At 48.8% G+C, this 27,577-nt stretch overlaps 1 protein-coding gene across 3 annotated transcripts in view; it reads right to left on the minus strand.

Moving 5' to 3' along the window:
- NSUN4 (NOP2/Sun RNA methyltransferase 4) overlaps positions 1-27,577 on the minus strand; it is a 191,307-nt gene that overhangs the window by 71,237 nt on the left and 92,493 nt on the right. For all 3 annotated transcript variants that reach the window (XM_069642273.1, XM_069642272.1, XM_069642274.1), the window contains 2 exons: positions 16,067-16,221; positions 11,661-11,821 (listed from right to left, as the gene is read on the minus strand). In XM_069642273.1, coding sequence (XP_069498374.1) covers positions 11,661-11,821; positions 16,067-16,221 — 316 coding nt within the window. The remainder of the gene's footprint in view (positions 1-11,660; positions 11,822-16,066; positions 16,222-27,577) is intronic.

The raw sequence follows: 27,577 nt of genomic DNA on the forward strand, positions 1-27,577 counted from the left end.
TACAGATTCATTTGGAAAGTAAGGCTCTATGATATACAATCTGGCTTTTGACCATTCAGGAGCACTGAGATGGCACTTTTAGACGTCAAAGACACCCTACCGAAAATAGCCGATGAGGGACAAATTGGATTACTGATCCTGTTGGACCTCTTGCTGCATTTGATCAGTAATCTTGCACTATCTCGGCCACCAGATGGTTTGGTTATTTTCTGAAGAACAGTCTTCAGAATACACGCAAATGGTTTTATGTTGGGCAAGGACATTTTAACATACGGAATCCTGCAAGGCTTACAACCACCCTCCCCGGCGCTTACATTTCTCACCGTAATCATATTTTTCTGATGCTTGTATCTGCTTAGATTAACATGCTGTGCATAGGCCGACATCTAGTGGAAGCTGCAGAGTATTACAGTTGTTTCCGAAACTCGAAAAGGGGCATTGACAGGCATGGCAGTAATACTATCCCTAGTGTGACGTCCACTGTACCCATGATCCCTCACACGTCGAGGTCCCTCAGATTGTTATTTTTCTGACATGAGATAGCATGAGGTGTAGCTTGAGTACAGTTGTATCCAAGCAGATGCGTAGCATCCATGCGCCTTCTCTCCGAGGGGAGGAAGGGTGGGTCGCATGTGAATCTAAGCAGATACAAGCATCAGAAATACAATTACGGTGAGAAATGTATCCCTTCTGAGGCTTGTGGAATCTGCTTGGATCACATGTGCTGTGCATAGATTAGCGAGCAGTGTTAGACGAAGGTGGTGGTATGTGAAGGTTCATTAGCGAATAAATGGCTTAGAACCGCTCGTCCCTCTTGTGTAGGTGTCTTGGAATGAGTGTCAATGCAGTAGTGCCGAGTGAAAGTATTTATAGAGCTTCATGTAGCTGCCTTGCAAATACTGTAAGGGGACATTTGCAATGAAATCCAGCGTGGCTCCTGTGCCTCTTGTGGAGTGAGCCCTGGGCGTAAAAGGCAGTGTCTTATCCGATATCCACCTAGAGATGGCATTTTTCTAAATGCGGTCTCCTTCTCTGGCTGGCGCTATGGAGACAAACAATTGATCCGTTTTTCTTACTGGTTGGGTCTTGTCTACGTAGTAGAGGACCCCTCTCCTCACATCTAGTGTGTGGAGTTTTACCTCAGCTGAGCTTTTGGGTTCCTGCAAGAAAGCCGGTAGCTCAAGGGACTGGTTTACATGAAATTTGGAGATGAATTTAGGGGAGAACCTAGAGTGGGAACATAAAACCAGCTAGTCTGTATTTACAACAAAAAAAAGTATCCTGCACGGACAATGCTTGAATTTCACTAACTATTCTTATGGAAGTGATAGCCACCAAGAACACAGTTTTAAGTCAGGTGCTTGAGACTAGACTTGTGCATAGGCTCAAAAGGTGGTCCCATGAGTTTAGCGAGTACCACATTGAGATCCCATCCTGGCGGCTGGTTAGAGATTGGAGGGTGGAGTCTCTTTACACCTTCCATGAATGCTTTAAATGACCTGTACCTTCCACCATGAGACCTTATTATGGGAAGTTGTGTAGGCTGATAAAGCCGCCAGGTGGACCTCTAGGGAGTTGAATACTAACCCTGCATCTAGCAAATGGAACATATAACTTAGAATATGGGATGGAGTACATTCTTTGGGGTTAATTTGGTTTTCTTGATTATTTCAAGATATCCATGCATCTCTGTGGCAGGTTGAAATGTCCGAACTCTAGGACCTCAGGAGCCATGCTGCCAAGTTCATTGAGTGAGGCTGCGAGTGCCCGGTTAGTACCTCATGCTGAGTGAGTAGGTTGTACTGGCACAGGAATTTGATGGGATCGCACATCGCCAGTTTGCGTAGATGTGGATACCATGGTTGTCTTGCCCACATAGGAGCAACTAGGATAAGTGTCATTGGTTCCTTGTGGATCTTGTTCACCACCTTCCTCATGAGGGGGGAAAAGCTTAAGCAAGTTTCCTTGACCAGTTCATCCATAGGGCGTTCCCCTTGGAGCCTAGCTGGGGGAACCTGGACGCGAAGTCTGGGCACTGACTGTTTTCGCTTGTGGCAAATAAGTCTATTGTGGGGAAACCCCATTGAGAGAAGAGGTGTTCTACGACTCCTTCGTGCAGATGCCACTTGTGTTCCTCTGGTAGGGGAGCTCTGCTCAATGAGTCTGACAGAGTTGAGTTCCCCTGGAACATGCTGTGACGACAGGAACATTCTGTTGAGTGCCCATTTCCAAATTTGCTGCGCAAGTCTGGACAGATTTGGAGAACGTGTTCCCCCGTTCGTTGATATAAAACATTGCTGTAGTGCTGTCTGTCAGGATCTGCACAGATTGGTTTGTTAAATGGGATTCGAATGCCCGAAGGGCTTTGAATACTGCCAGAAGCTCTAGCAGATTGATGTGGTTCTGAGCTGCAGTGCGAGACCACAGACCCTGAGCTGTGTGGTGAAGGTAGTGAGCCCCTGACCTCGCTAGAGAGGCGTCCGTCGTGACAAACGCCTGTATCTCTGGATCGTAGAAAGGTTTCCCCTTCATTAGTTCTATACAGTATCCACCTGCTACTGTGGACAGCACCCATCTGTGTGAGGTGATTCCCTCCCATGCGTGGGTGAAGCTGAAAATGCGCCCTCCCACTGGAGAGGCATGGGAGGGCACCTGAAGCGGAATGTCACTGCTTTTGAGGTGGTGTGCCACCTCGAGAGGGGTTGCCGCTCCCTCGCCCTCTGCACGGTCCCCTAGGATAGCCCTGGGAGGACTGACCTTGATTATTTCCCCAGGAGGAGCCCTAGTTTTGACTGTAGTTGGAACCCCGTTGAGAACTTTGGCTGCGAAAAGGCCAAAAATTGCTATTACCCCTTTGGCCAGGAGGCTTGTTGGTGAGTTGACCCAACGATTTAAGCGCGTCATACACCTCCTTTGCTGTCTTAAGGGCATCTTCGACGGCCTTACCGACGAGCACATTGGGTTCAATAGGCATGTTTATTAGGGTGGCCCGAGTTTCTGGTCTGAAACCTGATTGGCACAGCCACGCATGCCGTTTAATAAAAGTACCCTGAGCAATGATTCTTCTGGCATTGTGCGCCGTGTCAAGGTTGGTTTTAACTAAACAGCTCGACACTGCCCTCCCTTTCGCAGCCACCTGTGCTAGCTGGGACTTTAGTGGCTTTGGGGCAGATGAAAGTAAAGCCGATACTTCCTCCCATTTGTGGCAATTGTAACTGTCCAAAAGTGTTGCATTGTTCGCAATTCTGGTTGGATAAGCCGCAGAGGAGGCGACCTTCCTAACCATGGTGTAAATCTTTTTGCTTTCCTTGTCGGGTGGGGCCTCAGAGGAAGCAAGGGGGTTGCCCGCTCTTTTCCTTGTTGTAGTTACAACAAACAAGTCTGGCTTCAGCTGCCCTCTAATATATAATGTGTCTGAAGGTGCAGGTTTAAATAGCTTTTCTAAACGTGGGTTTACAGCCCGTGTAAGGTTAGGGGCTTCCAATGACGGTAGTATCCTGTGCTGCACTGACTTTAGTAGAGGAATAAACTGTGCCACTGTTTTCTTGTCCCCAAGGATCTGTTCCACAAAGTCCTTATCCTCCTGGGTGTCAATTTGAAAGTGCTCACCTGCCTTGGCTAGCACCTCGTTAAGAATGGGTTGGTTATCAATAGGAGAATCAACAATTGGAGGGTCTTGATCAATAGGAGAGTCTGTATAGGGTACATATTGGCCTCTGTGGCAGCCTCTTTATCGTCATCATCGCCATAATAAGGGTCTGCTCCCTCTACAATAGAGAGATCTTCGTGTTCCGATTCTAGGTCACAGAGTTCTATGATGGTACTTTGCAGTGGAACATCTGTACGAGACCTTTTAAAAAGGGGGTTGAGTAGGTAGAGCAGAGACCTGTGACCTAGAGGGAGCCAAGGTGGGGGAGTGGAAACTCTGAAGTATGTAGGGTCTTTTTCGTAGAAATTGGCCATAAAGGTACCTCATCACCCTGTATGTGTCTTGGGAAGACCTTTCCTTTGAACTTGGGGTTACCAATGGTTGTGAAAGTCCTAAATCCTCATCTGTGGGAGGCATTACCTTAGATATTTGTTCATCTTTATGAGATATGGGCCTAGATTCTCTAGGTTTTTCTTTCTGGTTTTTTTCCCCTAAGAGGGCTCTAATCCATATGCATTGCTTTTGAGGATTTCTTTCGGTGTTCTTTTCCCCCTCCCTGGAGCCCATACCCATGTTTATCCGACATCTTGGCGCATACTACCGGATCTGATGCTGAGCGACGAATTTCGGATGCGTGTAGGGCCGAGGCCTCGTCTGCGGATTTTTAAAGGGCGACACCCTTGCCGTCTTTCGACAGATGGGCCCGGTCGTGCAGCGATCTCGAACTAAGTGCCGAGAGGACAGGGACTCAACAGACCTTTCCTTGGGTGTTGGACGTGGTCGATCCCTCGACCCATGATTCTCGACCTGGGGTTATGCTTAGTAGTGGAGGATGTTTTTGTTGCGCTTCCGCCACCAGGTGCAGTCCGCACAACATGGCCGCCGGCCTGCGATTGGGTAGCCGGAGCTACCCAGTTGCCCTCACCGTCTGAAACTGCGGTGTTGCTGCCATCGCTGAAGGCACCTTCTACCTCCATGGCCTCGAGCTGCCTGGCATAGTGGGCCCAGCGTTGGAGCAGTCCTTTAAAGTCTTCGGCTTGAAGAGCCTACACGCTTGACAAGACGTTTCGATGTGGTCTCTAGGGAGAAACAAGTTAGACTAAATGCTTGTCTACCCACGGGAATTTACGATTGCACTTGGGGCAGAATTTAAATGGGGTCTTTTCCATAACTACAGACTATGGCAGCTGGGCGAAAATAGTGTAGGAAAGGAGGCATATACATCCTAAAATGACCCCCCCCTCTCTCCCTACTGTGAGACGATGCCCAGGGTGGCCTTCCAATGCCGAACGGTCCGTCACGGTAGTCTTTCTACAGGCAGTTTTTGTCTTCACCTGCGTGATGTCGGGGGGGAGGGGGGGGGGGTCGGTGAAGGAACAAGTTACTTACCTGTAACTGTTGTTCTCCAGCATGGGTCTGGCATGGATTCACATGCTCATGAATATTCCCCGTCTGGCTGGGAATCCTCGGTAAAGAAAAAAAATCAGTATCAGTTTCGTTTCTGATCTGTCTTTCTTAGTAGTAACCATCACTGGTCTCTGGGTCATACTGCCCCCAGCCAATGACTGCCCTCTCCCTAAACCCCGCCTCTGGCAGCCATCCTCAGATTTGGTAGCACGTAAAGTGGCAGTATGACCAAGTGAAGAGCCGCAGAGGGGTAGGAGGGAGGGTTTGCATGTGAATCCATGCCAGACCCATGCTGGAGAACAACAGTTACATGTAAGTAACTTGTTCCTTCTCCAGCATGGGGTCTGGCATGGATTCACATGCTCATGAATATAAGAATAATTAGCAGTACACACATGCACAACCACAGGAGGTGGCAAAGGCTCAACATTAAGCATTACATCAAAACTCAACATTAAGCATTTCTTACCTCCTCACCAGGCTCACCTTAAGAGAACAGGTTGCGCAGCACTGCTTGGCCGACTCTGGACTCCTCCCTGGAATCCCGGTCGACGCAGTAGAATCTCGTGAAGCTGTGCGTCGACCTCCACGTAGCAGCCCTGCAGATGTCCAGCAGGGGCACACCAGACAAGAACGCCGTGGTAGCAGCGATCGCTCTGGACGAATGGGCTCTCGGATGGCCGGGCAACGGTGGGTTTGCCAACCGATGACAGTGCATGATGCAGCCGGAGAGCCATCTGGAAATGGAAGCCTTCGAGAGAGCCTTCCCTTGGTTCACAGGTCCAAAGTTCACAAACAGCTGTGATGTCTTCCGAAAACTCTTCGTTCGGTCCACGTAGAACTTCAGCACTCTAGCTACATCCAGCGAGTGCAAAGTCCTCTCGGCCGGCGATGAAGGCGACGGGAAGAAAACCGGTAACACCAAGGGCTCGTTGAGATGGAAGTCTGACGGCACCTTGGCATGAAGGAGGGGTGCGTACTCAGCACTACCCTCGTATCGTGAAAGGTCAGGTATGGACGCTTGCAGGATAGGGCCTGAATCTCACCCACGCGTCGTGCGGAGGTGATGGCCACAAGGAACGCTGTCTTTCACGACAAACTTCAACGGGGCCGAATGCAACGGCTCGAATGGCGGACCTATGAGCCTGGTCCGCACCACGATGAGCTCCCACGCCGGAGCTCGCGTCTTCACCGGCGGGAATGATCGAAACAGTCCTTTCATAAATTCCTTCACCAGGCGAGGAGACCACAGGGATGACCGCCCTGTAGTTCTGGCGGATCAGGAAATCGCTGCCAGATATATCTTGATTGAAGCGTGAGATAGTCCACCTTTGGCTAGCGACAGTAGGTATGGTACACTTGAGGGGCTGTAATCCTGCGTGTGTTAATCTTCTGTGCACTGCACCAGACAGAGAACCTCTTCCACATGTGTCCGTAGAACTTGAGAGTTGAGGACGCCCTGGCCTTCGCAAGGACCTCTGCAGTCAGCCGGGGTATTGTATCCTCCAAACTCTAGTGCTGCAGGAGCCAGGCCTGCAAATTCAGCGACTCCGGGTAGTGAAGAAGAATGGCGCCTCCTTCTCTGGAGAGGAGATCCGCGTCCGTCGGCAGTTTGACGGTGGGGACGCCGAAAAGTCCAGAAGGTCCGGGAACCATATCTGTCTCGGCCACTTTTGCGACGAGGATCATCCTGCAGCGGGACCTCTTGAGTTGGTTGATGAGCCTGAGCAGCAACGGCAACGGAGGGAATGCATAAAGGAACAGGCCGTCTCAAGGGAACGAGAAAGCATCGCCCATGCTCCTCAGCTGGGGGAACCTGCTGGCGAACCTCTGGCACTTGGAGTTCGTCGCCGTAGCGAACAGGTCTATTTGGGGTTTGCCCATCGCCGGAAGTGTTGATCCACTTGATCCTGGCGTAGTTCCCACTCATGGCCCGAGCGCAGCTCCCTGCTGAGTGAGTCGGCAATGGTGTTTTTTGTCCCTGGTACCCTTTCATCTAGCAGGAACCTCACCTGGGCAACGGCCCAGTGCCACAGGTCCTGTGCTTCTTTGGACAGGGCTGGGGATCTGGTTGCTTCCTGATGTAGAACATCGTGGTGGTGTTGTCGGCGAAGATCCTCACCACTTTGCTCTTGAGGGACGGGAGGAAAGACTTGAGAGCCCAGAACACCACCCAGAGCTCCAGTATGTTGATGAGATCTTGTCCTCGAAGCTGTCCGTCGCTTGCCTCAAGCGGGCGTCGAGAAACTTCTGAAAAGGACGCATCCGGAGCCTGCACAGGCACACCAGATAGATGTAGGAGGACATCATTCCGAGAAGGGATTTGATGGACCTCACTCTGGCCACGTCCGTGGCCAGCAGACGCTGTACCTTGCCCAGGATGCCCTTCGTTCTTTCCTCCGACGGCGAGGCCAATCGCGCCACTGTATCAAGCTTGGCTCCCAGAAACAGTGCGACCTGCGACGGGACTAGGTGGGATTTGGGGAAGTTGATGGAGAATCCCAGGTCCGTGAGCAGCTGGACGTTCTTCGCTTTGTGTTCGACGGCGAGCTCCCTTGCTCTTGCCCGGATGAGGCAATCGTCCAGATAGGGGTAAACGTAGATCCCTGTAGGCGTAGCACGCCGCCACCGGTGCTAGGCACTTGAACACCCTGGGAGCCGACTTCAGTCCGAATGGGAGGGTCTTGAACTGGTAGTGCCGCCCCTGGACCACAAACCTGAGGAACTTTGTGCCTTTTTAGAATGGGGATATGAAAGTACGCATCCTCCAAATCCAACAACGATAGGAAGTCGCCTTCCTCCAGCTGTCCCAGCACGTGCTGGAGGGTGACCATCCGGAACTTCTGTGCCTTGATGCACTTGTTCAGTCGACGCAGGTCCAGGATGGGGCACCATCCGCCCGTCTTCTTTCTGATGAGAAAGTTACTTGAGTAAACTCCGGAGCCCCGAAGCATCTTTGGGACATGCTCGATGGCACCTTTTTGGAGCATCACCCTTACTTCCAACAGTAGTTGAGGGACGTGGCTTTCCTTCCTGGCCACGTCTGGAATGCGGGGACACTTTTTTTTAGGAATTCGAGTGTGTGCCCCTGGGCCTCCCACCGGGGTGTTTCGGTGGGGGCCCGACACCACAGCTGGTTCAGTCTTGCTTGGCCGCCGCCTTGCCGACGAGGTCCTCCTGACTTGCCTCGTCCCCTGTAGGCTTCCTGCGATGAGGAGCGGGCTGCTTGACAGTACGTTGAGGAGCTGCCACCGAATCCATTGGAGGCACCTTGCTTGCCTCCGGAGTTCCGAAAGGGCGGACGTCATTGTTGTAGAACTACCAAGGGCCGAGCCGTCTCCGTGTCGGTCTTGATGGCCTGAAGGGACTCATCCACTGTCTTCCCAAACAGGTTGTTCCCATCAAAGGGCATGTCCAAAACCTTGGCCTGTACATCCTGGTGGAAATCCATCGCCTTGAGCCACCCCCGCCGAAGGCAAACACCGTTGCCCAATTGGTGGAAACCGGTGTTGGCAATGTCCATGGCCACCGTTATGGCGTGGTCAGAGGCCACCTCACCCTCCTGCAGGATTGCCAGGGCCTCTGCCCTCTTATCGTCCGAGAGGAGGTCCAAGAGGGGGGGCAATCTTGTACCACAACTCCCTGTCGTAGTGGGCCACGATCGCTAGGGCGTTGGCCGCCTTAATCGTCGTCGCCGCTGACGAGAAGACTCGTCGTCCCATGGCATCCAGCTTCTTCCCCTCGCCGTCCGGCGGGGAAGTAGAGGTCGATGCCCCCCCCCCCCGCTTTCTTCTTGGCAGCTGCTGAAATGACCGAATCCGGGGTCGGTTGCGCGCTATGGCACAAAGGGGCGGCGTCGGGGACCCGGTACTACTTCTCGTACCGGTCTCTTAGCAGGTGTCGTGGATGGGCTCTTGAGGAGGGCAAGTCCCGCGTCTCAGATGTCATCTAACAACGGCACCGCGAGGACAGTTTTCCTTTTGGTCTCACGCCGTTGGTAAAGGAAGCCTTCCTTCTCTTCGGGGCAGAGCTAAAAAAGCTTGGATGCCCTGGCGATCATGGCGTGAAACGAGTCAATTTCGTCGGGAGGGGACGCCCAAGGAATCAGCAACGGGAGATCAGTCCCGTCGTCACCACCGTCGTCATCTGTCCCCGTCGTGGCCGTATCTGTCCCCGTGTCCTCAGTAGGGGAAGGAGACAAAGGCTGAGAGGGCTGTGGCTGAGAAGGCGGGGTTGGATGGATCCTTCTCTTGTTAGGGGGGGGGGGGGGACTTCCCGATAGACTCTGCTCTGTCGGGTCGTCCGACGGAGGCAAGGGCAACCTGGTCCTTATCTCCGTGCATAAGGCCTGGATTGCTGTCAAAATGGCCACAGAGTTGTCTTGTGACCCGGGCTGCGACGGGCGCGATGGTTGCCCCTCCTCCACCGGAGCCTCGTCGTCGCCACCCTCGCTCTCGTCACCCCCCTCGTCGGGATCCCTGGGGACTGGCTTCCTCTATGACTTCGACCAGTTCCTCTTTGGAGGTCGTGTCTGTTAAGGCCACCGCCCCCCCTCTTTTTCCACCAGGGTCTTCACGGGGGTCTTCTCGATGGGTTCAAAAGAGGCTTCCCTCCGCGGGGGCAAGGAAACTCTGGGCCCCGAGGTCGCCTCCACTGGGGGAGCATCCACAGGCTTGCCCAGGGCTGTAGCAATACCCTCAATAGAGGCCTTGGCCAGGTGAATCAAGGCCTTCACCACCTTGGGCGCGCGTGAGGCCTTCACCTTAGGGGGAGGGTCACCGCCTCGTACCCTTTCGGCCGGTTACTTCGAGAACGACCGGGGCCTCTCCAGAAGCTTAGCCGGGTTCAGACTTTCTCTTCCCCGAGCCATAGAGTTGGCTCGTGGTTGATGGCGCTGTTGAAGGTGCGCCCTGCCTGGCAGCCGGGGAGCCCGACCGTTCAGCGCTCCCGGTGCCCGTGGACTCGCGGTGCTTTGCCTTCTGTTGGTCCCCTGTCGCCGGGGCGCCCTCGCAGGACTTAGACCACTCGGGTTTCTTCTTCTCCTCACCTGCTGGGCTCTTGCTTTCCAACCAGTTGGCGAGACGGGTCCGACGGTCCCTCATGGTCCGTTCCGACATGTTCATGCAAAACGCACAGTCCTTCTCCACGTGCGATTTGTCTTCATGAAGGCAGTAGAGGCACTTCGAGTGCTCGTCCTCCTTAAACAGGTTCTGTAGCTTGTATCCAGGGCAGTTCCTGAACAGCTTGCCCGGTGTCGAGCTTCCTTTCTCCTGGGCCATGGTCCACGAAGTAGGCCTCAGAAAACTTCTGGAATCCTCCAAGAAGCGTAGCTCGACGAAAACTACACCCTTGAGGGGCGTAGAAGATTCCGAAACGGGTCCCCGTTGATCGGAAGTGGAAGCGGTGGAGCTTGCGGCTCTATTTAACCAAAAAATGAGATAAATCTCTTTGAAAAAACGCAAAATGCGGAAAAAGCTTGAGAGCTTTAGCACGAGGACTCCCAACACTTGAACGTGCAGTAAAAATCCGAGGATGGCTGCCAGAGGCGGGGCTTAGGGAGAAGGCAGTCATTGGCTGGGGGCAGTATGACCCAGAGACCATTGGTTACTACTAAGAGACAGATCAGAAACGAAACTGATACTGATTTTTTCTTTACCGAGGATTCCCAGACTGACGACGGGGAATATTCATGAGCATGTGAATCCATGCCAGACCCCATGCTGGAGAAGTAAAGGATAGAAAGAATGAACTATCGATAATTGAAATAAGTCAATGGCTTTACACCGAAAGAGGAACTCCGCTATATGCGTCTGTCTAGAAAGGCAGGAAAAAAAAAAAAAACAATCGAGGGACCTCGATGCGTGAGGGATAATGGGTACAGTGGACGTCACACTAGGGATAGTATTGCAGGCACGCCCGGTCAACGTCCCTTTGAGTTTCGTAAACAACTTTAAAACTCGGCAGCTTCCACTAGATGTCGGCCTATGCACAGCATGTGATCTAAGCAGATTCCACAAGCCTCAGAAATATGGGTGTGCTTCCAAAACTATGCGGACTACGCGCAATATTTGGGCAGGCGGCTAGGATAACGCATAATGCACGAACATGGGTTCGCTGGAACCGGCTGAAGTATTATTTAAAGACCAACTATAAAAGCAAGGCCGCTTCAAAGCACAGAACACAGACTGCAATGAACCCCACATAGGAAACATTTCCATGACCATAAACCGAATAGTGTTTCTAATGAATAAACCAAAGGGCATCTGGAGTACCCCCCCAAAGCTCCAGAGATGAGAGAGGAATAAATAGAACAGCTGTTGAACAATCATTAGATAAAGATTCTGCAGCCCATCATTCTTTTATAACACAGGTCTACAACATATACAAAGAAAAACAGGTTCATAAGCACGTAGTACATGTATTCCAGTAAGACATGGTTTGTTTCACTAGTGTCAAGTGGGCCAGAATCCACGATCAAGTAATACCAGAGGAGCGGGTGCAACCTTCAATGGCATGCAGTGTACCCCTCTTCATATGAACAGACAAAAACAATTCACCACAACTTATTTAAATCAGTCACTAGCATCTTTAAGAGCGCATCTACCTTGTCGTATCGTCTACTCTCAACATCACCGCATATCCTGCCATCCCACGAAGTAACACGAACAATGTCTGTAGAGCAGAAACTTTCAGGGATGTAGCTGTGGAGAACTCTCTGTAGCCGACCAATGCGGGAAGCAGAGACATCGTTGGCTGCAACATAACCTGTCAAAGTTCAGACAGATAGAATGTCTAAACAAACTATGAAGGATAATACATTTTTTTTCAAAAAGAACATTTACAGCACACTTCGCACAAACGGAATCTGCTCTGGTAACAAATATGGTTAACACTGGGCTAGAAGGAAAGAATGCAGTCTGCCTTGCCAGTATTTTAACTTGTGATCTTAATGTTTGACACAGATCTCTGCAGCAAGAGTTGAAACAACTGAGCCATTATATGATATTGTTTTTTTTATTTTTTTTATTGTGGTATAAACCAAAACTTTTTTTTCACAAATACAAAAGAAAACTTTCAAAAGGAATACATTTACAAATTTACATCTCATTAAAAAAAAAAACTTGTTTCTCCACATTTCTTAACTTCACTGCTTCAGTCTAGATGATTAAATTAACTTTTTAATTTCCAGTGAAACCTAACTGTTGTAGGACTCTAACCAGGTTTATAGTCAAAGCCGTTTCATGACCTGAAGTCATTCTCACTCAGAAGTCTTCTGATGACAGCCATCACTTGAGCAAACAAAACGTTCCAGATGTTTCTTTCGCACCTCCCATGTGCCTTCACAGAATCTTAGTAGATGCACCAATGACTGGTCTTTTGGTTCCCGACATTTTGAGCATAGATGATTGCTCCTTTCCCCGCCAGCCCCATCGAGCAAGGACAGATCCAGTACGAATCAAGCCCAAACGGAGTCTGAGAAAATGTTGCCTTCCTTTAGCATCCGGGAATTTCATCAGATAGTTGGCTAAGGAACTAAGTCTCTTGTCCGTTGGGGAAAGAGAGGGTGCCACTATTGAGGATCGTGTGTGGTCAATTGTCTTTATCCAGTCTGTTAATAGTAGCTCCCTCTTAATCTTCATGGGGTTTGTGGTTAGAGTACCTATGTCCCTGTTGCATCTGGCAAGGATTTCTAGGGATACTTTCTTTAGGTCATACAGTGCCCCCAACGAGACACGGCTCAAATGGACATTTAGGTCTTCATATAGTGTATTACGCCTAGGATTGGATTATCAAGTTGAAAAGAGATAGAAGTTTCCAATCAGCCTGCACCCCAAGTGAGGAGAGGCCCAACTCAAACTGCAGGCTGGCCATTGCTAAGCTGTTTGGGGGACAAAGCTTTTTTCCATATCTTGGCTTCTATTGCCTGCCAATCCATCGACCATGCCAGTGGTTTTGCCTCTAAGCCATATAAGAGGAGAGGAATGATCTTTGCTTGATAGAAACGGATGGCGGGTAGGAGGGAAAACCTACAGTATTGCTTAATCATTTTTTGCAATTGGGCTGTCAATTGGGTGCACTTTTGTCGTATCTCTGACCATAGCATACAGGCTCTAGGTGTGGCATACAGAGTGTAACCCAAGTAGATGACCTCCTCTGTCACAGGTATTCATTTGACACCACTGTCCAGCAATATTTGCCTTCTCTGCCACCTTTCTTTCCAAAAATCACAATTTTCGATTTATCCGGGTTAACCTTTAGGTCGTTGTCTTTCATGTATTGGTCCAAGGCGTTTAATAGCCTCTGAAGGCCCACTGGTGTCTTGTCCAGTAGGACGATATCGTCAGCATACATGAGCCACTTTATTGCATTTGTGCCTAACTTGGCACTGCCCAATGCTGCGGTCTCCACCCCCTGTCCAAAGTCAGCTAAATAGAAGTTAAACAAGAAGGGAGCAACCATGCACCCGTCTCACCCCCCTCTTTACTGGGATGTGTGTTGATAAAAATCCATCTAAGTTGAGTTTTACTTGAACCGTGTTTTCTTCATGGAGGGAGACCAGTATATCAATGAGGTGGGTTGGAGCGCCTCTAACTTTTAATTTGGACCATAATCTGTCCCGATTCACCAAATCGAAGGCACTTGATAGATCTATGAAAGCACCATATAGTTGTGACGCTTGCCCCTCCACCTTGCTGTTACAGAGGGTGGAAAGTACTATGCCATTAAGTGAGGTGGAGTGTTCCTTTCGAAAGCCTGTCTGTTGTTTTGGGAGGATGTTGTTTGACTCAGCCCAAGATTCCAAGTCTTTTAGTACTAGGCTGGTGAACAACTTGCTTTCCACATCGAGGAGAGTAATTGGTCTGTAATTTAAGGGGTCTCTTCGATCCCCTTTTTGAATATTGGGACGATGATTCCCGATTTCCACGATGACTGGATCTTTTTATGCCTCAATATCCCATGGAACAGTGTGTTTAGGAGGCGGGCCCACCTTTTAGGGTTTCCCTTCAGGACTTGATATGTTAAGCCACTGGGCCCTGCCGCCCTTGAGGCCGAAGATTTCATTATTAAGGCAGAGATATCCTCTTCCGTTGTATCCAAGTACCAATGGCCGCCAGAGATGAGAAAAGGAGGCTCCCCCTTCGACTGTGCATACTTCTTTAACAGAAATTCTATCCACTCTGTTTCAGTAACCATGTTTGACAAGGCTCCAACTTGGTCTGTAGATTGTTGGTTTATTAAAGACCAAAAATTCTGGGAGTTCTTATTTAGGACGGCCTTGAGCATGGTTTCCCCGTCTGTCTGGGCACGGGACATTCGTTGTTGTCTTGACCATTGTTTGTATTTACTTTTAATTGCCTTTATTTTTGTTTGATAGATTTTACAGCTTCCTCCCTTCTAATGGCACTATCGACCACTGCATCCCATGTGTGTTTGTCAAATGCGTGTCTATAGGTTTGTCTCATTTGCCACACCACAAGACTGGGGGCCTCAACTGACCACAAAAAGTCATGGAAAGCATAAGGGTTGCACTTATTCTTCAGTTTTGTATCGCTTAAATCATGTTTGTATTTTTCCAGGGCTTTATTCAGTTTCTCTCCGTCCCTGTTATATTTAACCAAACGATTGTTTTGGTTATTTACTGTTATGTGCTCTGTCAACCTCTTTACGATCCTTACATTTTGCCATTTAACTGACATTTCCAGTCGTTTGTGGTCACTTGTGCCTCCTTTTATATTCATAGTTTCACATTGGTCGAACATACTAGGAGACATGAACATGTAGTCCAAAGTGGATTCTGATGCTCCCCGGGACCATGTGCTTGCAGGAGGAATGTCTCCTTCCAGAGATCCATTCCCCATTTTAGGTCCCAATCTTTAAAGAAAGATCCCCTAATGTTTCCATTTGAGGAGATGGCCTTGTATTTCGGTGCTCCTTTCCCTTTCCCACTTTCAACACATTGGGAATTTAAGTCCCCTGCCACCAAAACATATGCGTCAGGGTGAGTCAATTTTATTTCAGTCAGCACACTAGACAAGGCATCCAGAAATATGGCTTTAAAGACGCCGGATTCCAGTATAAGTTTACTGCTACTATTTGTTTCGACCCTTTAGATGTAGCGACCACACATTTTACTGCCAAGATCCCCTCTTCTTCGTCTGAGATTATTGTCCTCGTTAAAGCGAGTGGCATTACAAGCAAGTAGCAGACCACCCTTTGGCCTTCCTTTCCCCACTGTTGTTGCGGCTTGTGTGGTTATTATGAAGCCCTCTAGCTCTGGTGCGTTAACCAACCATGTCTCCTGTAGGAATTAGGTCATTCTTGCCAAATACCTCTGATCTCATTGAGGTTCCTAAAGGAACTGGAGCCACGCGTGTTCCAACTTGCCACCCTCATATTCTCCCAACTAAAGACATGTCTCACCCACACCCAATTTCTGGCAGACCTGTGTTATGATCTCCGGGAGGAGCGCCCACATTGTCCGTTTATCCCCCTCGATTTTACCATGTGCAACAGTTGACATTTCCTTTACTTGGGCGTTTTTTATTTTGCCTCCTTCCTTGGTTTCCTCCTCCCTTCCTTCCCCAACCCTGATGTCTGAGGGCATGTCTTCATGTATGGTTATCCCTTGTTTTTGTAAAGGGCCTGCTGCATCCAAGATTGCCTTTGCCCCTATTTTAGATGTAAACCCGACTTTCACTAAATGGGTCGCCTGTCGCTCTGGGAACGTAACATACTCAATGTCATTTGATGAAGAGGTATAAATCTGGTCTTTTTTTAAAAAGCATCAAAAGTGACCCTCTATTCAAGTAATTGCAATTCATTTTGGCTTTGTGACCTATAAGCCAAAGCCGCTGGGCTGCAAAAGGATTTGTTTTACCAGGTGATGATTCCCTTTCTGTCCTTTTGTTTTGTTGAATATTAATGCTAAGGCTAGCTATGCTTTGCCACCCCAAATATCAGTTATGTGGAATCGTAATCACTTAAGTATGCAGAAATATCTCCACTTACGACACGTTTGAGTCTGTAAAAGAGCCAGTGTTTTTCCTCCTGGTGCTGCACAGAGATCCAGGACAGCATCGTCTGGTCGCACCCCAAGGGCCAAGACTGGTAAAAGCGACGCAGCATCCATCAGGTAGTACGTTAGTAGTCCGGTAACGTCAGGCCTAGAAAACATTGATAATTAACTAGGTAGACGTTCATACATTACTAGGTTAAAATAAAATCACATGGAGCACAAAAAAAACAACACATCAATGGAGGACAAACGATACATTTAAAAAAAAATTCCGTTTTGTATAGACAGGGGGATGAATTGCACTTAAATTCAAACATTTCGCGATTTTTAGATACACTCGTTCAAAGCAGATTTAACTGCTGCTCAGATCACAAGCCGATAGATGTCCTATTTGGGTTGCTGCCTGGCTTCCTTTCAAATGCAAAAATCAAGGTCTTCAAACCAGTGAAATCAAACTGTATTAAATTGTGTAGCATTAACACTTAGAGCTACAAGTTGTAATAATGAAAATCAAAGTGACAATGCCACTACAAGGACTAAATCCTTTTATAATACTTTTTTTTATGCATGTATAGTTGAAACTAGCTGCCACATCCAGTTCACATTACTGCTGGTTACGTTCAAACACACTTAGCACACCATTACTGCACAATATGCTCCGATGCCAATTACTTCATCCTAAATTCGCCCTTCATCGTCATGTTCCATTTTGCCCAGCTTTCAGTGTAGCCGCTTCCAGTGTAGCCATGTAGCATAGTATTGCTAGTTTATATTATGCACTCTTAAAATGTCCAGTTTTCGTGAGCCCATATACCACAGCCGGTTTCCAATACGATCAACATGCCCCATTAATACAAGTACCTAACTGCCCTCTCCCAGCACGCATGTCATCGGTGTAGTCACCAAAGTAAACCTGCAATTTACTTTGCGATTTCAGTCGGGCTTGAACTATCAGGCTGAGTCAAACATGCCTACATGGGAACAATTAAAAATCTAGATGGATGCGTTCTGAGGCTCATGCCACCCGTCACTTGATATATATGCAAAATTAACGCTTCCATTCCGTATTGCCAGTAAGTAAATGCTCACAATTCTGATTTGCAAATAAAGCCTTCTTATTGAGGTGGTAAAGAAAGGTCAAGTCAGACATCCACAGTAAGAACTGTTTTAATCCCAATGACTTCTGCATGGCTGGCGCTTTACATGTAAACACAGAAAACATTTAGAAAGTTCAGTCTAGCCATGACTTATTATCCCAAATGACCATTGAATAAGAAGATTGTGTTATGGTGGTTTTGCAGGAATGGCCTCATAAAAAGGTTTGAAGCACAAAAACTAAAAAAAAAAATCAATCATCTTTAGTAATAATAAAAAGCCATGTGCCAAAAAGGCAGAGTGAGGACGAGTGTCTTTGTGTCTGCTATTGACTGGAGTCTGTTCTCCATGGTATTGCGCTGTGAAGGAGGCGGACCCTTGAAAACACCCTGCCAGCCGGCGTAGCTGAGGCGGCGTGAAGCCGAGTGTCTTGGTGTCCGGGTGGCATGACTGCGACATGTCGTAGACTGCAGTACAACCATGGAGCTTCTATCATTTGGTTTGGTGAGTATATGGACACTTCGCTGATCATTGTGCTCGTGAGGACACTATAAACATTGCAGATCACTACGGACTGAAGCCCTATTTTGACATTTGCAGGGGACAAAGATTTTCAATAATAACGTACAAAAAAGTCTTAATTCTATTAAAGACACGGAGGCGAGCATTATGCTGCTCTTTCTTTTTAATGAAAATAATGAAAGAAGCTCAGCAAGTATTTTATGCACCTGACTGCAGGCAAAAAAGTGTGCATAACAAAGGTGTAATAAAATATCCATGAACAAAGAACTTGAAACTTGAGGAAAACAACTCCAGTCCATATAACTGTCTCTGGAAGAAAATAACTGTTTTTCCCAGAGGGCTAGGCAGAGTTCATAGTAGGTCATGGAACATGTGACCTCAGTCTTCCAATAAGCATGTAGCGGTCCTTTCAAAGGGCCCCCACAATGATGCAACTTCCTCTTTCAAGGCTGCGAACTTGGCCACTCAGAAAAAACATAGGAATGAAGCCGCAAATAGGAGATGTCCTGCGAGAAAGATCGGTGTAGATCCGATGATCAGGCGGACTTGTCTGTAGACACTGTCAAAGGAAGAATAAATAACTAAGGTTACTTGATGTATATGACAACCCTAGTCCCCTTGCGAGGGTGGGTGCGAAATCAGTGTGTTATTCTGCAAATTCACATTGCCATGCGTCAGGCTATTTCACCCCAAAGCAATACGGTAAACAACTGCACTCAAGCGTATCCTGCGCCGCTTTTTCTCTAGATGGGCGTGATAATGCTTGCCTCTGTGTCTTTAATAGAATTAGACTTTCTTTTAAGTTATTATGGAAAATCTTTATCTTAGGTCAAGACCGGAGGCTAACATTATGCTTGTTTAAAGCTTACTTACAATGGATGCCGGTTGCTCTACCGGTTTCAGGTAGAATTGCTTGAAAATTGACTCACCTTCACAATCTGCCATCCTCATGATGTCCTCTAGACGGACTCCAAACTGAAAGGCTTTGGAAGCCATGGCACCTCTCATGGAGTGAGCGCCAAAGTGATTGGTATCTACTCCTGCCTGAGCTAGAGTCCAACGCACTCAGCGTGCCAATATTGGAGCGGAAACCGCTCTGTGGGGTTTGCGCAGTGCTATCAATAGCTGTCTGTTAGGAGAGGTCCTAAGAGACGCCGCTACCTCTTCATAGACCTAGACAAATCTTGGGCTGTTCTCTAAAAGGCTGTATATGTGGAAAACTATGCCATCTGGAGAAAAGGTCCTGCCTGCTAAGTCGAGAGCTCTGATATCAGAAACCCTTCTGCAGGAGGCCAAGCATAGCAGTGTAGTAAGTATGCCGGAAAGCGCATTACGGGATAGCTATTATGAGGCCAAGAAGGAAAATGGTTGAGCACCTTATTAACGTCCCAAAGCTTATCATAAGGAGACGGAGGCAGCACTGTAAGCCGGATACCCTTGAGTAGTCTGAAAACCAGGGAATGTTCTCCTGCTGGGACCTCTTGCACGAGGTTGTGGCCGGCTGAAGCTGCAGAGCGGTAAGCATTAACCGTCCTGTAGGCGAGACCTCTCTCGACTAATGAAGCAAGGAAATTCAGAATTACTTCTAAACCAGATGAAGCCCCCGGTCCAGGCACCAACTTGTCCAGGCGTTCCAAGAGTTGGAGTAGCTCTTGAGGGTAGCAGGATACCAGCCTGATGGCCTTGAGTGACATCCCTGGAACTCTCCATCTTGTCCTGAAATCCTCCAGGCTGCTACGGTCAGTGACCCACTGAGGAGAAGGGGTGACGTTGCCCTGTCGTGTCCAATAGCAGATCTGGAATTTGGGGTAGAAGGATTGGAAAAAAATCAGAGGAAAGTTCCAGAAGAACTGGATACCAGGTCTGAGATGTCCAGACCGGGGCTATGAGGACCAGCTCTGTTTGCTCCCGAAGGGCCTTTGCCAGGGTCCTCGCTATCATGGTGAAGGAGGGTGGGGGGGGTAAGATCCCCTCCATCCAATAGCTGTAGAAATGCATCTGTTGCGGCCACAGCTGTATCCGGTCTCCAGCTGTAAAACTCTGGGATCCGAGTGTTGAGGCGTGAGGCAAATAGGTCCTTGGACATGGGGCCCCATATCCGTTGGAGGAAGAGATCTGTTGAGCCTCCAGTTGCTGTAGTCAGTCGAAAGGCGAGAATGCCAGTCTGCCACTATATTCCTGAGTCCTGGGAGATACTCTGCCATGACGGAGATCCAGTGTTCCAGGCAGAAATGCCAAAAGACTTTGGCTAGCTCTGCTAGAGGTCTTGATTTGGTGCCAGCTAGATGATTGATGTATCTTACTGCGGAAATGTTGTCAATTTTCAGTAAAATATAACTCACTCTAATAACCGCACAGCGAAAGAGCCTGCGAGGAGCTCCAGGCAGTTTATGTGCATTTCCAGCGCCTGAAGAGACAAAGTCCCTCCTGTGGCTACTCTACCGCATCTTGCTCCCCAACTGGAGCGGCTGGCGTCTGACTCGATGGTGGACACGAAGATGGCTCTGTCGTTCCAGGCTTCCATGTGCGTGAGCCACCAGATGAGTTCTTCTCGCCTGAGGCGAGAGTGTCAGACGTTGAGAGTAGGAAAGGCTGCGCCGCAAGTGCAGACATTTCAGTCTCTAACTCTCGGAAGTGAAGAGGACCGGGAAATAGTGCTTGAATGGAAGAGGATAGGAGACCTATTACTCTCGCTAGTTCTCGAAAGGCTATGACATTCATATGAAGGAGCCTGGGAATCTCCAGACTAGTGCAATTTATCTTGGCCACAGGGAGACGGAGCTGCGAGATCTGCATATCCACTACGAACCCTAGAAATTCTAGGTTCCTGGATGGGCAGAGAACCAATTTCTCCCAATTTATGAGGAAACCTAGACTGTTTAATAGATTTATGGCGAGTTTGGTCTGCTGTTCTACCAGGGCTTGAGATTGAACCATGAAGATCGTCTAGATATATTATTAGTCTGATACCCTGATCTTTTAGATGAGCCACTACCAGCCTTAGAAGCTTATTAAATGCCCATGGTGCAGAGGAGAGCCTGAAAGGCAAGCCCGTACATTCCCAGTCCCGGTTCTTCCAGGAGAACCTCAGGTAACTTGCGTGCGTGGTTCATGGGCACTGCCAGGTAAGCGTCTTTGAGGTCCAGGCGAATGAGCCAGTCGCTTGGTCTCAAGAGGTCTGTGAGCGTGTATCCCTTCCATCTTGAAATGGCGGAAGACTATGAAATTGTTCAGAGCCCTGTGATCGATCACTGGGCGTACCTTTTGCTTCCTGCAAACCAAAAATATGGGGCTGAAGAAGCCGCCCTGGCTTGAGCAAGGGTGAATTGCCTGCTTCCGATGTAGACTGCGTACTTCGCTGTCTAGCGTTGCCACGTCCGCTTCAGACATTATTATTGGGGCGGGCCAACTCACTTGAAAGGGTTGAGCAAGGAATTCTATGTAATCTACCATTGCCTGTATATACTCTTACATTCACCGTTTATTTGCTGCTAACTTCATTAGCTGTACTGTTATTAATTGTACACTCATGACTGTATAACATGTAAGTTATCAGTGCCCAGATGCCCCAGGGTTTGGGCTGCGCTATAAAAATAAATAAAATACACGCCCTGAGCTGCGTCCCTGACCCAGGCGTCTCCTGATAAGAAATCCCATGATCACGCAAAGAGGATCTCCCTCCTATGGGTGTCTGCGGAGCTGGTGCTGTTATGGGTACACTGACCTGTTGGTTGTTGTTGGGCTGGTATCTCGCGGCTCTTCGTCAGCCTCGCCCTCTTGATGGGAAGAAGGTGTCCGAGCGGTCTTGCCAGGCATGGTGCTGGTCTCTTGAATGTAGATGTCTTCTATCAAATGAATATTGGCCGGAGGAGTGACCCCCACCCCCATACCTCGTCTGGCCCAGGAAAGAATCTTGGAGGCGAAGACCCTTTTAAATGGATGCTTGAGCCTTGTCCAAGGCGGTGAAGGTGCCAACAAACTTAGACATCTCTTACATAAATGGGTCCCCGAATAACAGACCCTTGGCTGCTGTTACGGATTCAGTGTCTGCCAGCTCTCCCACTTTGGAATCTATTTTTAGCAGGATGCCTTTCCTGAGTTCAACGGATATGGCACAGTTGGCGTTCCCCAGCAAGCAGAGTGCTCGCTGGGCCCAACCTGAAAGAATTATTGGGTCAATAGAACCGCCTGTATCAATAGCTGTTCAGCCAGGTCCATTATTTTCTCCAGGGGTCCAGTAATGTCCAGGACTGTGTCTTGGCAGGATCTCCAGGCATGATCAATGCCCTTCCTGGGGTCTTTGGTGTTCTTACCTAGGAAGGTAATCATCTTGGAGTCGAGTTCAGGAGTTAGAGCAGAATGCCCTCGCTCAGAGATTCCAGGGAAAGTGGCTCTGAGTCTGGCTCTAACTTTATCCAGGGGCCTACGCAGCCTGGCCTTGATGTATTCCGTGGCTCAGGACGACTGTTCCCAGTCCGTAGACCTGGGGTGTACCAAATCCTCCGGCGTAAACATCCCATCTAGAGGAGAATGTTCACTGTCCGTCTTCTTGGGGATGGGGGGCTGCCGGATTCCCCGAGGTAGAAGGTCTTGACCCAATGGTTTGATCATCCTCATCCGAGGAGATGGGGGTCTGATCAATATTATAGTACCCCTCCTGTCCTGCTCGTCATCAGTGCCCTGCTAGTCCTCCTCCGGGCTCGAGGGTCTAGCACCCCTATTGTCTTCCTCGGGGTGAGAGGGTCTATCATTGTAAGGGGCCTCCCTCCTGGTCATAAAGGCTTCCTTAAGCCTGGAGAAGGCGTCTAGAACAGCAGCAGTGGCTTGCTCTGGCTGGCTCGAGGGTTGGGAGGGAGCGAATCACAGAGTATTTACTCTTACGAGTAAGAGTACATCCCCCATCAGAAAGGTGCTTTCTTTTCTGTGTCCTCTTCGTCCATAGCGGAGGAGTTTTTTGCAAGTGCTCGTCCATACTGTCCAGGCTATGCTGGATGGGCAAGAGCATTTCTGAAACACTCTTGATGCTGGTTTCCTCAGAGGATCCCAGTACCTTCTTTTAAGCTGTCTGCCATAGCCACTTCATCAATTTGGTAAGCATCCTCCCCATACTCAGACCAATCTTGGTCTGCCTGAGGGGAGTACTGGGCTGCCATAATGATGAATATAAAAATCTTAAATGCACCCTTCGACTTTATTTGTATTAGTATAGCGCACTTACAGCCCAGAGGCATCGAGGCGCTGTTACATGAAATTGGTAAGAAACTTGATTAGGTGGTTACAGGCGACCAGGTGGTCTCTTGATTCAAGGTACATAGTAATGACAACATAAGTGGCAGATGAGGCTCACAGTTACATACAACACTCATCGTTACAACAGTATCCGTCATCATTACATCAGTCCTCATTAACCGAATAGCGTGCAGCATTTCTCCAACAGCTCACATCAGCCACAATGCGGAGAGATGTAAAGAGTGCAACATTCAGACAAAAAGCTTAGTTTTGATTGCTTTGCGGAATGCTAGGTGGGACTCGATCATCCTTAGGTGAGTGGGAGGGGCATTCCAGTAAGAAGCGGCCATCGTGGGAAAGCTAGCACCCCCAGCACGGATTCTTCGTGTCTTGGGAGTGGTAATTATGTTAGAGTAGCCCTTTCTCAGCGGTCTAGGCAATTCTTTGGACCAGGTAGGGGGTTCAAGATCATGGAGGCATTTATGCGTGAGGGAGAGGGTTTTAAAGACCATTCTCTCTTTGACAGGGAGCCAGTGAACCTGCCTTCTCACTTCAGAGATGTGGTCTTTCCTCGATGTTCCTGTGGCCGCCCTAAGAGCGTTGTTCTGAACCAGTTGGAGTTTAGCCAAGTTTTTACAGGAAGTCCTTACGAGGAGGGCATTGCAGTAGTCAAGCCTTGATCAGATTATTGCACTAGCAATGGTAAAGCAGTTCTGGCGAGATAGGAAGGGCCTAGCTGCGTTGAGAACTTGAGTAGTAGGCCGACAAGCTTTCTAACTTTTTTTTTCTTTTTCTCTAGTGGGAAAGCAGACCACCTTCTCTCCAGCCCACTGAAATCCAGTGAAGAGGGTGTGTTTCCAACACACTTTTCTCTTTTATTTTTTTTTACATCATCAGGTAAATTATCTGAAAAAAAAATCACTTCAAAGGCTCTGAAAGTGGCTGCCGGCTGAGGAAAGGAGCGATGGCACAGAAGCTCCCTCTAGTGGTCGCATGCATCACTGCGGTCACGAAGAAGCTCTCGCGGCCTCCCCGAGCCTCAGGAAGCCTGCGCCGAGCCGGGGAGGCGAGCGTGAACGTCCGCAATGCAGATATATAAAATTGGGATCCCTTGTGCCTCGCGAGGGGCCCCAATCTTCCACAACATTCTCAGACGCCAGCAGGAAACAGCTGGCTTCGGAGACAGTGCACACAAACGCAGAAAGGGGACGCGGGCTACGCGGTTCTCACATTATAAAAAAACAATGTTAAAATATCTTAACAACAATCTACGTTAATAAAATGTTATTCAACTAGACAGATGTAAAGATAAGATCAAGCTAAATATATTAATAAATGAACACGGTAAGGTGATAGGAGCATGGAAATGTACTTATCTCTTGCTGTGAGCAGCAGAATACATCATGTCGGGGCGCTTTGGAGGACTGAGGTCACATGTTCTGTGACCTACTATGAACTCTGCCTAGCCCTCTGGGAAACGCAGTTCTTTTCCTCCAGAGACAGTTATATGGACTGGAGTGGTTTTCCTCAAGTTTCAAGTTCTTTGTTCATGGATATTTTATTGCACCTTTGTGATGCAGGTTTTTTTTGCCCGCAGTCAGGTGCATAAAATACTTGCTGCTGAGCTGCTTTCATTATGTTCAATAAAAGAAAGAGGCATAATGTGAGTCTCCAGTCTTGACATAGAATTATAAACTCCCGATTCACTTGTGAATAATCTCACTATTCCTTGAATTCAGCTCCCCAGAGTATGCCCAAACGCTGAGCATCAACTACCATTACAGACAGGGGACACGGCGAGCATAGGGAAGCTTGGGAGGATGCTACTGTAGCCGCACCACCCAGCAGGCCTCCCTAGGCCCCCCAAACCCCCATCAACCTGTAGCACGGGGCAGCTAGGGAGCCTCATGTAGACTGGCCGGCGGCAGAGGTCAGGAAGTGGGCGGGGGGAGGGAAATATCAGGTGTGAAATGAGGCGGGATGGGAGGAAAGAAGGTTAGCCCATCGCCCAAATAGGTGCTTATAAGCACCAAACCCCAAGCTAACACCCTCTTTTCCTGAACTGGCTTGGTGTAGAAAAAGCAACAGGCGGAAGGGGCTGGCAGGCAAATAGAAAAAAGGGTGCATGGGAATCCAGTTAGTCGGGGAAAGGGGTAGGGGGTCAAAAGTATGAAGAAGCGGTTGGTTACCATGGGTCGAGCAAAGGGTGAGGAGAGTGGGGAGAGCAGGGAGACCAAGGGAGGCAGGAAGAGACTAAATGGAAGGAACCCAAGGGACAGGGGAGAGGTCCAGAGAACCAGGAATGCAAGGAAACAGGAGAGGTTAACTGGCCCGAGAAACTAGGAGGAAGCAGCCACAGGGGGGAGAGTGGGTGGGAGGCAGCAACCAACACCAGGGGAAAGAGGAGAAATCACCGGGGGGAAATGGGAAGGTACCAAGTGCAACGGGGAATGAATGAGGACAGGAAACCAAAATGGGGGCATGTAAGAGGATAAGTCACACAAGCAACGGGGAACGGCTTAGAAGGCTAAGAGACCGGGTAAAAGAGGCAGAGGTTAAGGCCAGGGGTAAAGAGCTGCTGAATGTTCCTGCACCTGGGAAAAGTAGTAAAGTGGAAGTGACTACCTGAAAAGCCGTTGACCGAACTGGGGAGTGTTCGGAAGTTTGTCAAGTGTAAGGGCGTCGGCTCCGCACAAAACCAAATGCTGTCTGCCAAGTTTAAATGTAAGGGCTTTCAACTCAGAGCAGAATCCCGATGCTGCATTGCCAAAATGGAACACCTGCAACCTACCCCCTGCTTAATAAAGCAACTGCGGCCTGTCCGCCCACAATGAGAGGGTGGTAGGGGTAGGCCAAGGCAATGGGGGACATGTTGCTGGAGAAAAACGCATGGGAGAATCCTGGGGAAGAGGAAACTAAGCACTACCACATGCAGGGCACAGGGACCTAATGTGGGATGTTGCGGCTATGGCGTTACCGCCAAACGCATTACTCTCGGGAAGAGACAGTTGCTCTCAAATCAGGTACAACCCCACCAGGTGCAAAACCTAACATTGGCGGAGGACGACGACAGTAACTATATGATCAAGCCACACTGCCTCCGGCTCTTGAGCCCATGCCCATGACACATGGGAGACACTGTGCCCGAAGGACTTGAATGCTTACCCAGTGCTGCGGCACCGTCTGCTCGAGGCTGCCCACAGCAGACTCATTTTTGCTGGCACATTGGCAACAAGCAAACCAGTGCTGAAAATGAGAGACTACTTCCCAGCACAAGCAAATTTGCATAAAGAGAACAAAGATCTTAAAAGACTTGTGCACTGAACTATCAAATGACCTGCTGCTATCGGTTCCCCGACTGTAGTGCAGGCACTCATCACACCAACGCCTTTAAGGTGGAGATACTCAATAGACCCACTCTAGGACGCAGCAACCAGCCAGCCGGCCTGCGGCACCTGGACTTAACGGAATGCTCTGGTGTGGAGTTCCAGGGCCAATTAAACAGACCTTCCAATGCCACAAAGGCTTGCACTAGAGGACAGTGCAACTAGATAGAAACAATTGTTAAAGTATGCATCCACCCCCTCAATTCCTGATCTGTTTCGGTCAGACACGACGGCCGTGGCCAGTGAAGAAGCGAAGAGCAGACCTACCACACTTCGGATCGCGATGATAGTAACTCTTCGACAGCTATATTTTCTATCCTGGAATTGATTTTGACACAACTCTTGGAAAAAACCGGCATCACTACAGCTAAACTAGCATTGCTGGAGGAGAAGGTTCATACGATAGCTCACCCCGTTAATGCACTCTTGAAAGCTTTCTACCCACTGGCGAGAACCTCGACTACGAACAATAAATACATTAATGCCATTTTCGAAGCCCTGCAAGATCTGGCTACGGTGATCTTGAAGGACCTAACTGAATCATAACACAACTTAGAGGAGGACAGGCCAGTAATGTAACTGGTAATTGAAGAAACAGGCTGCTATTCATTTAGATCTGCCTGAGGAAAAAAAAATAAAAATGAATAAATAAAAAGATGGCCTTAAATAAGCAGAAACCAGGCACCGCTTGCATCAGCAGCAGCGGTGATGGTGGTGGTGAGAATCGTCCTGAAGAGGCTACATCGGTCCCCACTATGTCTGGTTCAAAGGCCCTCTCTGTGTGGTAACCTTCACGCCAGAGGTAGCGGTTGTGAGAAAGACACTGCAAAAAACAGTAACAAGTTGATTAATACAAACAATACTCTTGTTCCTATAACCAACTCTCTCATGGGAAATACAAGTGTTGACGCATGTACCGACATGCACAGAACTACCTCAGGAACTCTTGTGATGCCCCCTATGCAATTGGGCACCACGGCGAGCCACTTAGTGTCTGCATCCACGAACTGCCTGTGGCAAAATTGAAGATGCCTTTTATGCCGAACCACAAATGGGCTCCACAAACTCATACCTTCCACAAAGAGGCAGCCAAGCACTGTAATCTAGATTCCTGCCAGCACAACTCCAAGCATAGGCCCCATGTGCATAACATTAACACGCTACGGATACAAAGCCTATTTCAGAAGGTGCCCAATGGCTACTCAAATAGTTTGTGGGTACTGCCACTATTCCACAAGATTGTTCCATTACGACATATCGATAGCAGTGACA

Source organism: Ambystoma mexicanum, chromosome 1q (genome assembly GCF_040938575.1).
Source record: "Ambystoma mexicanum isolate Mex_15411 chromosome 1q, UKY_AmexF1_1, whole genome shotgun sequence".
NCBI classification, from domain to species: domain Eukaryota; kingdom Metazoa; phylum Chordata; class Amphibia; order Caudata; family Ambystomatidae; genus Ambystoma; species Ambystoma mexicanum.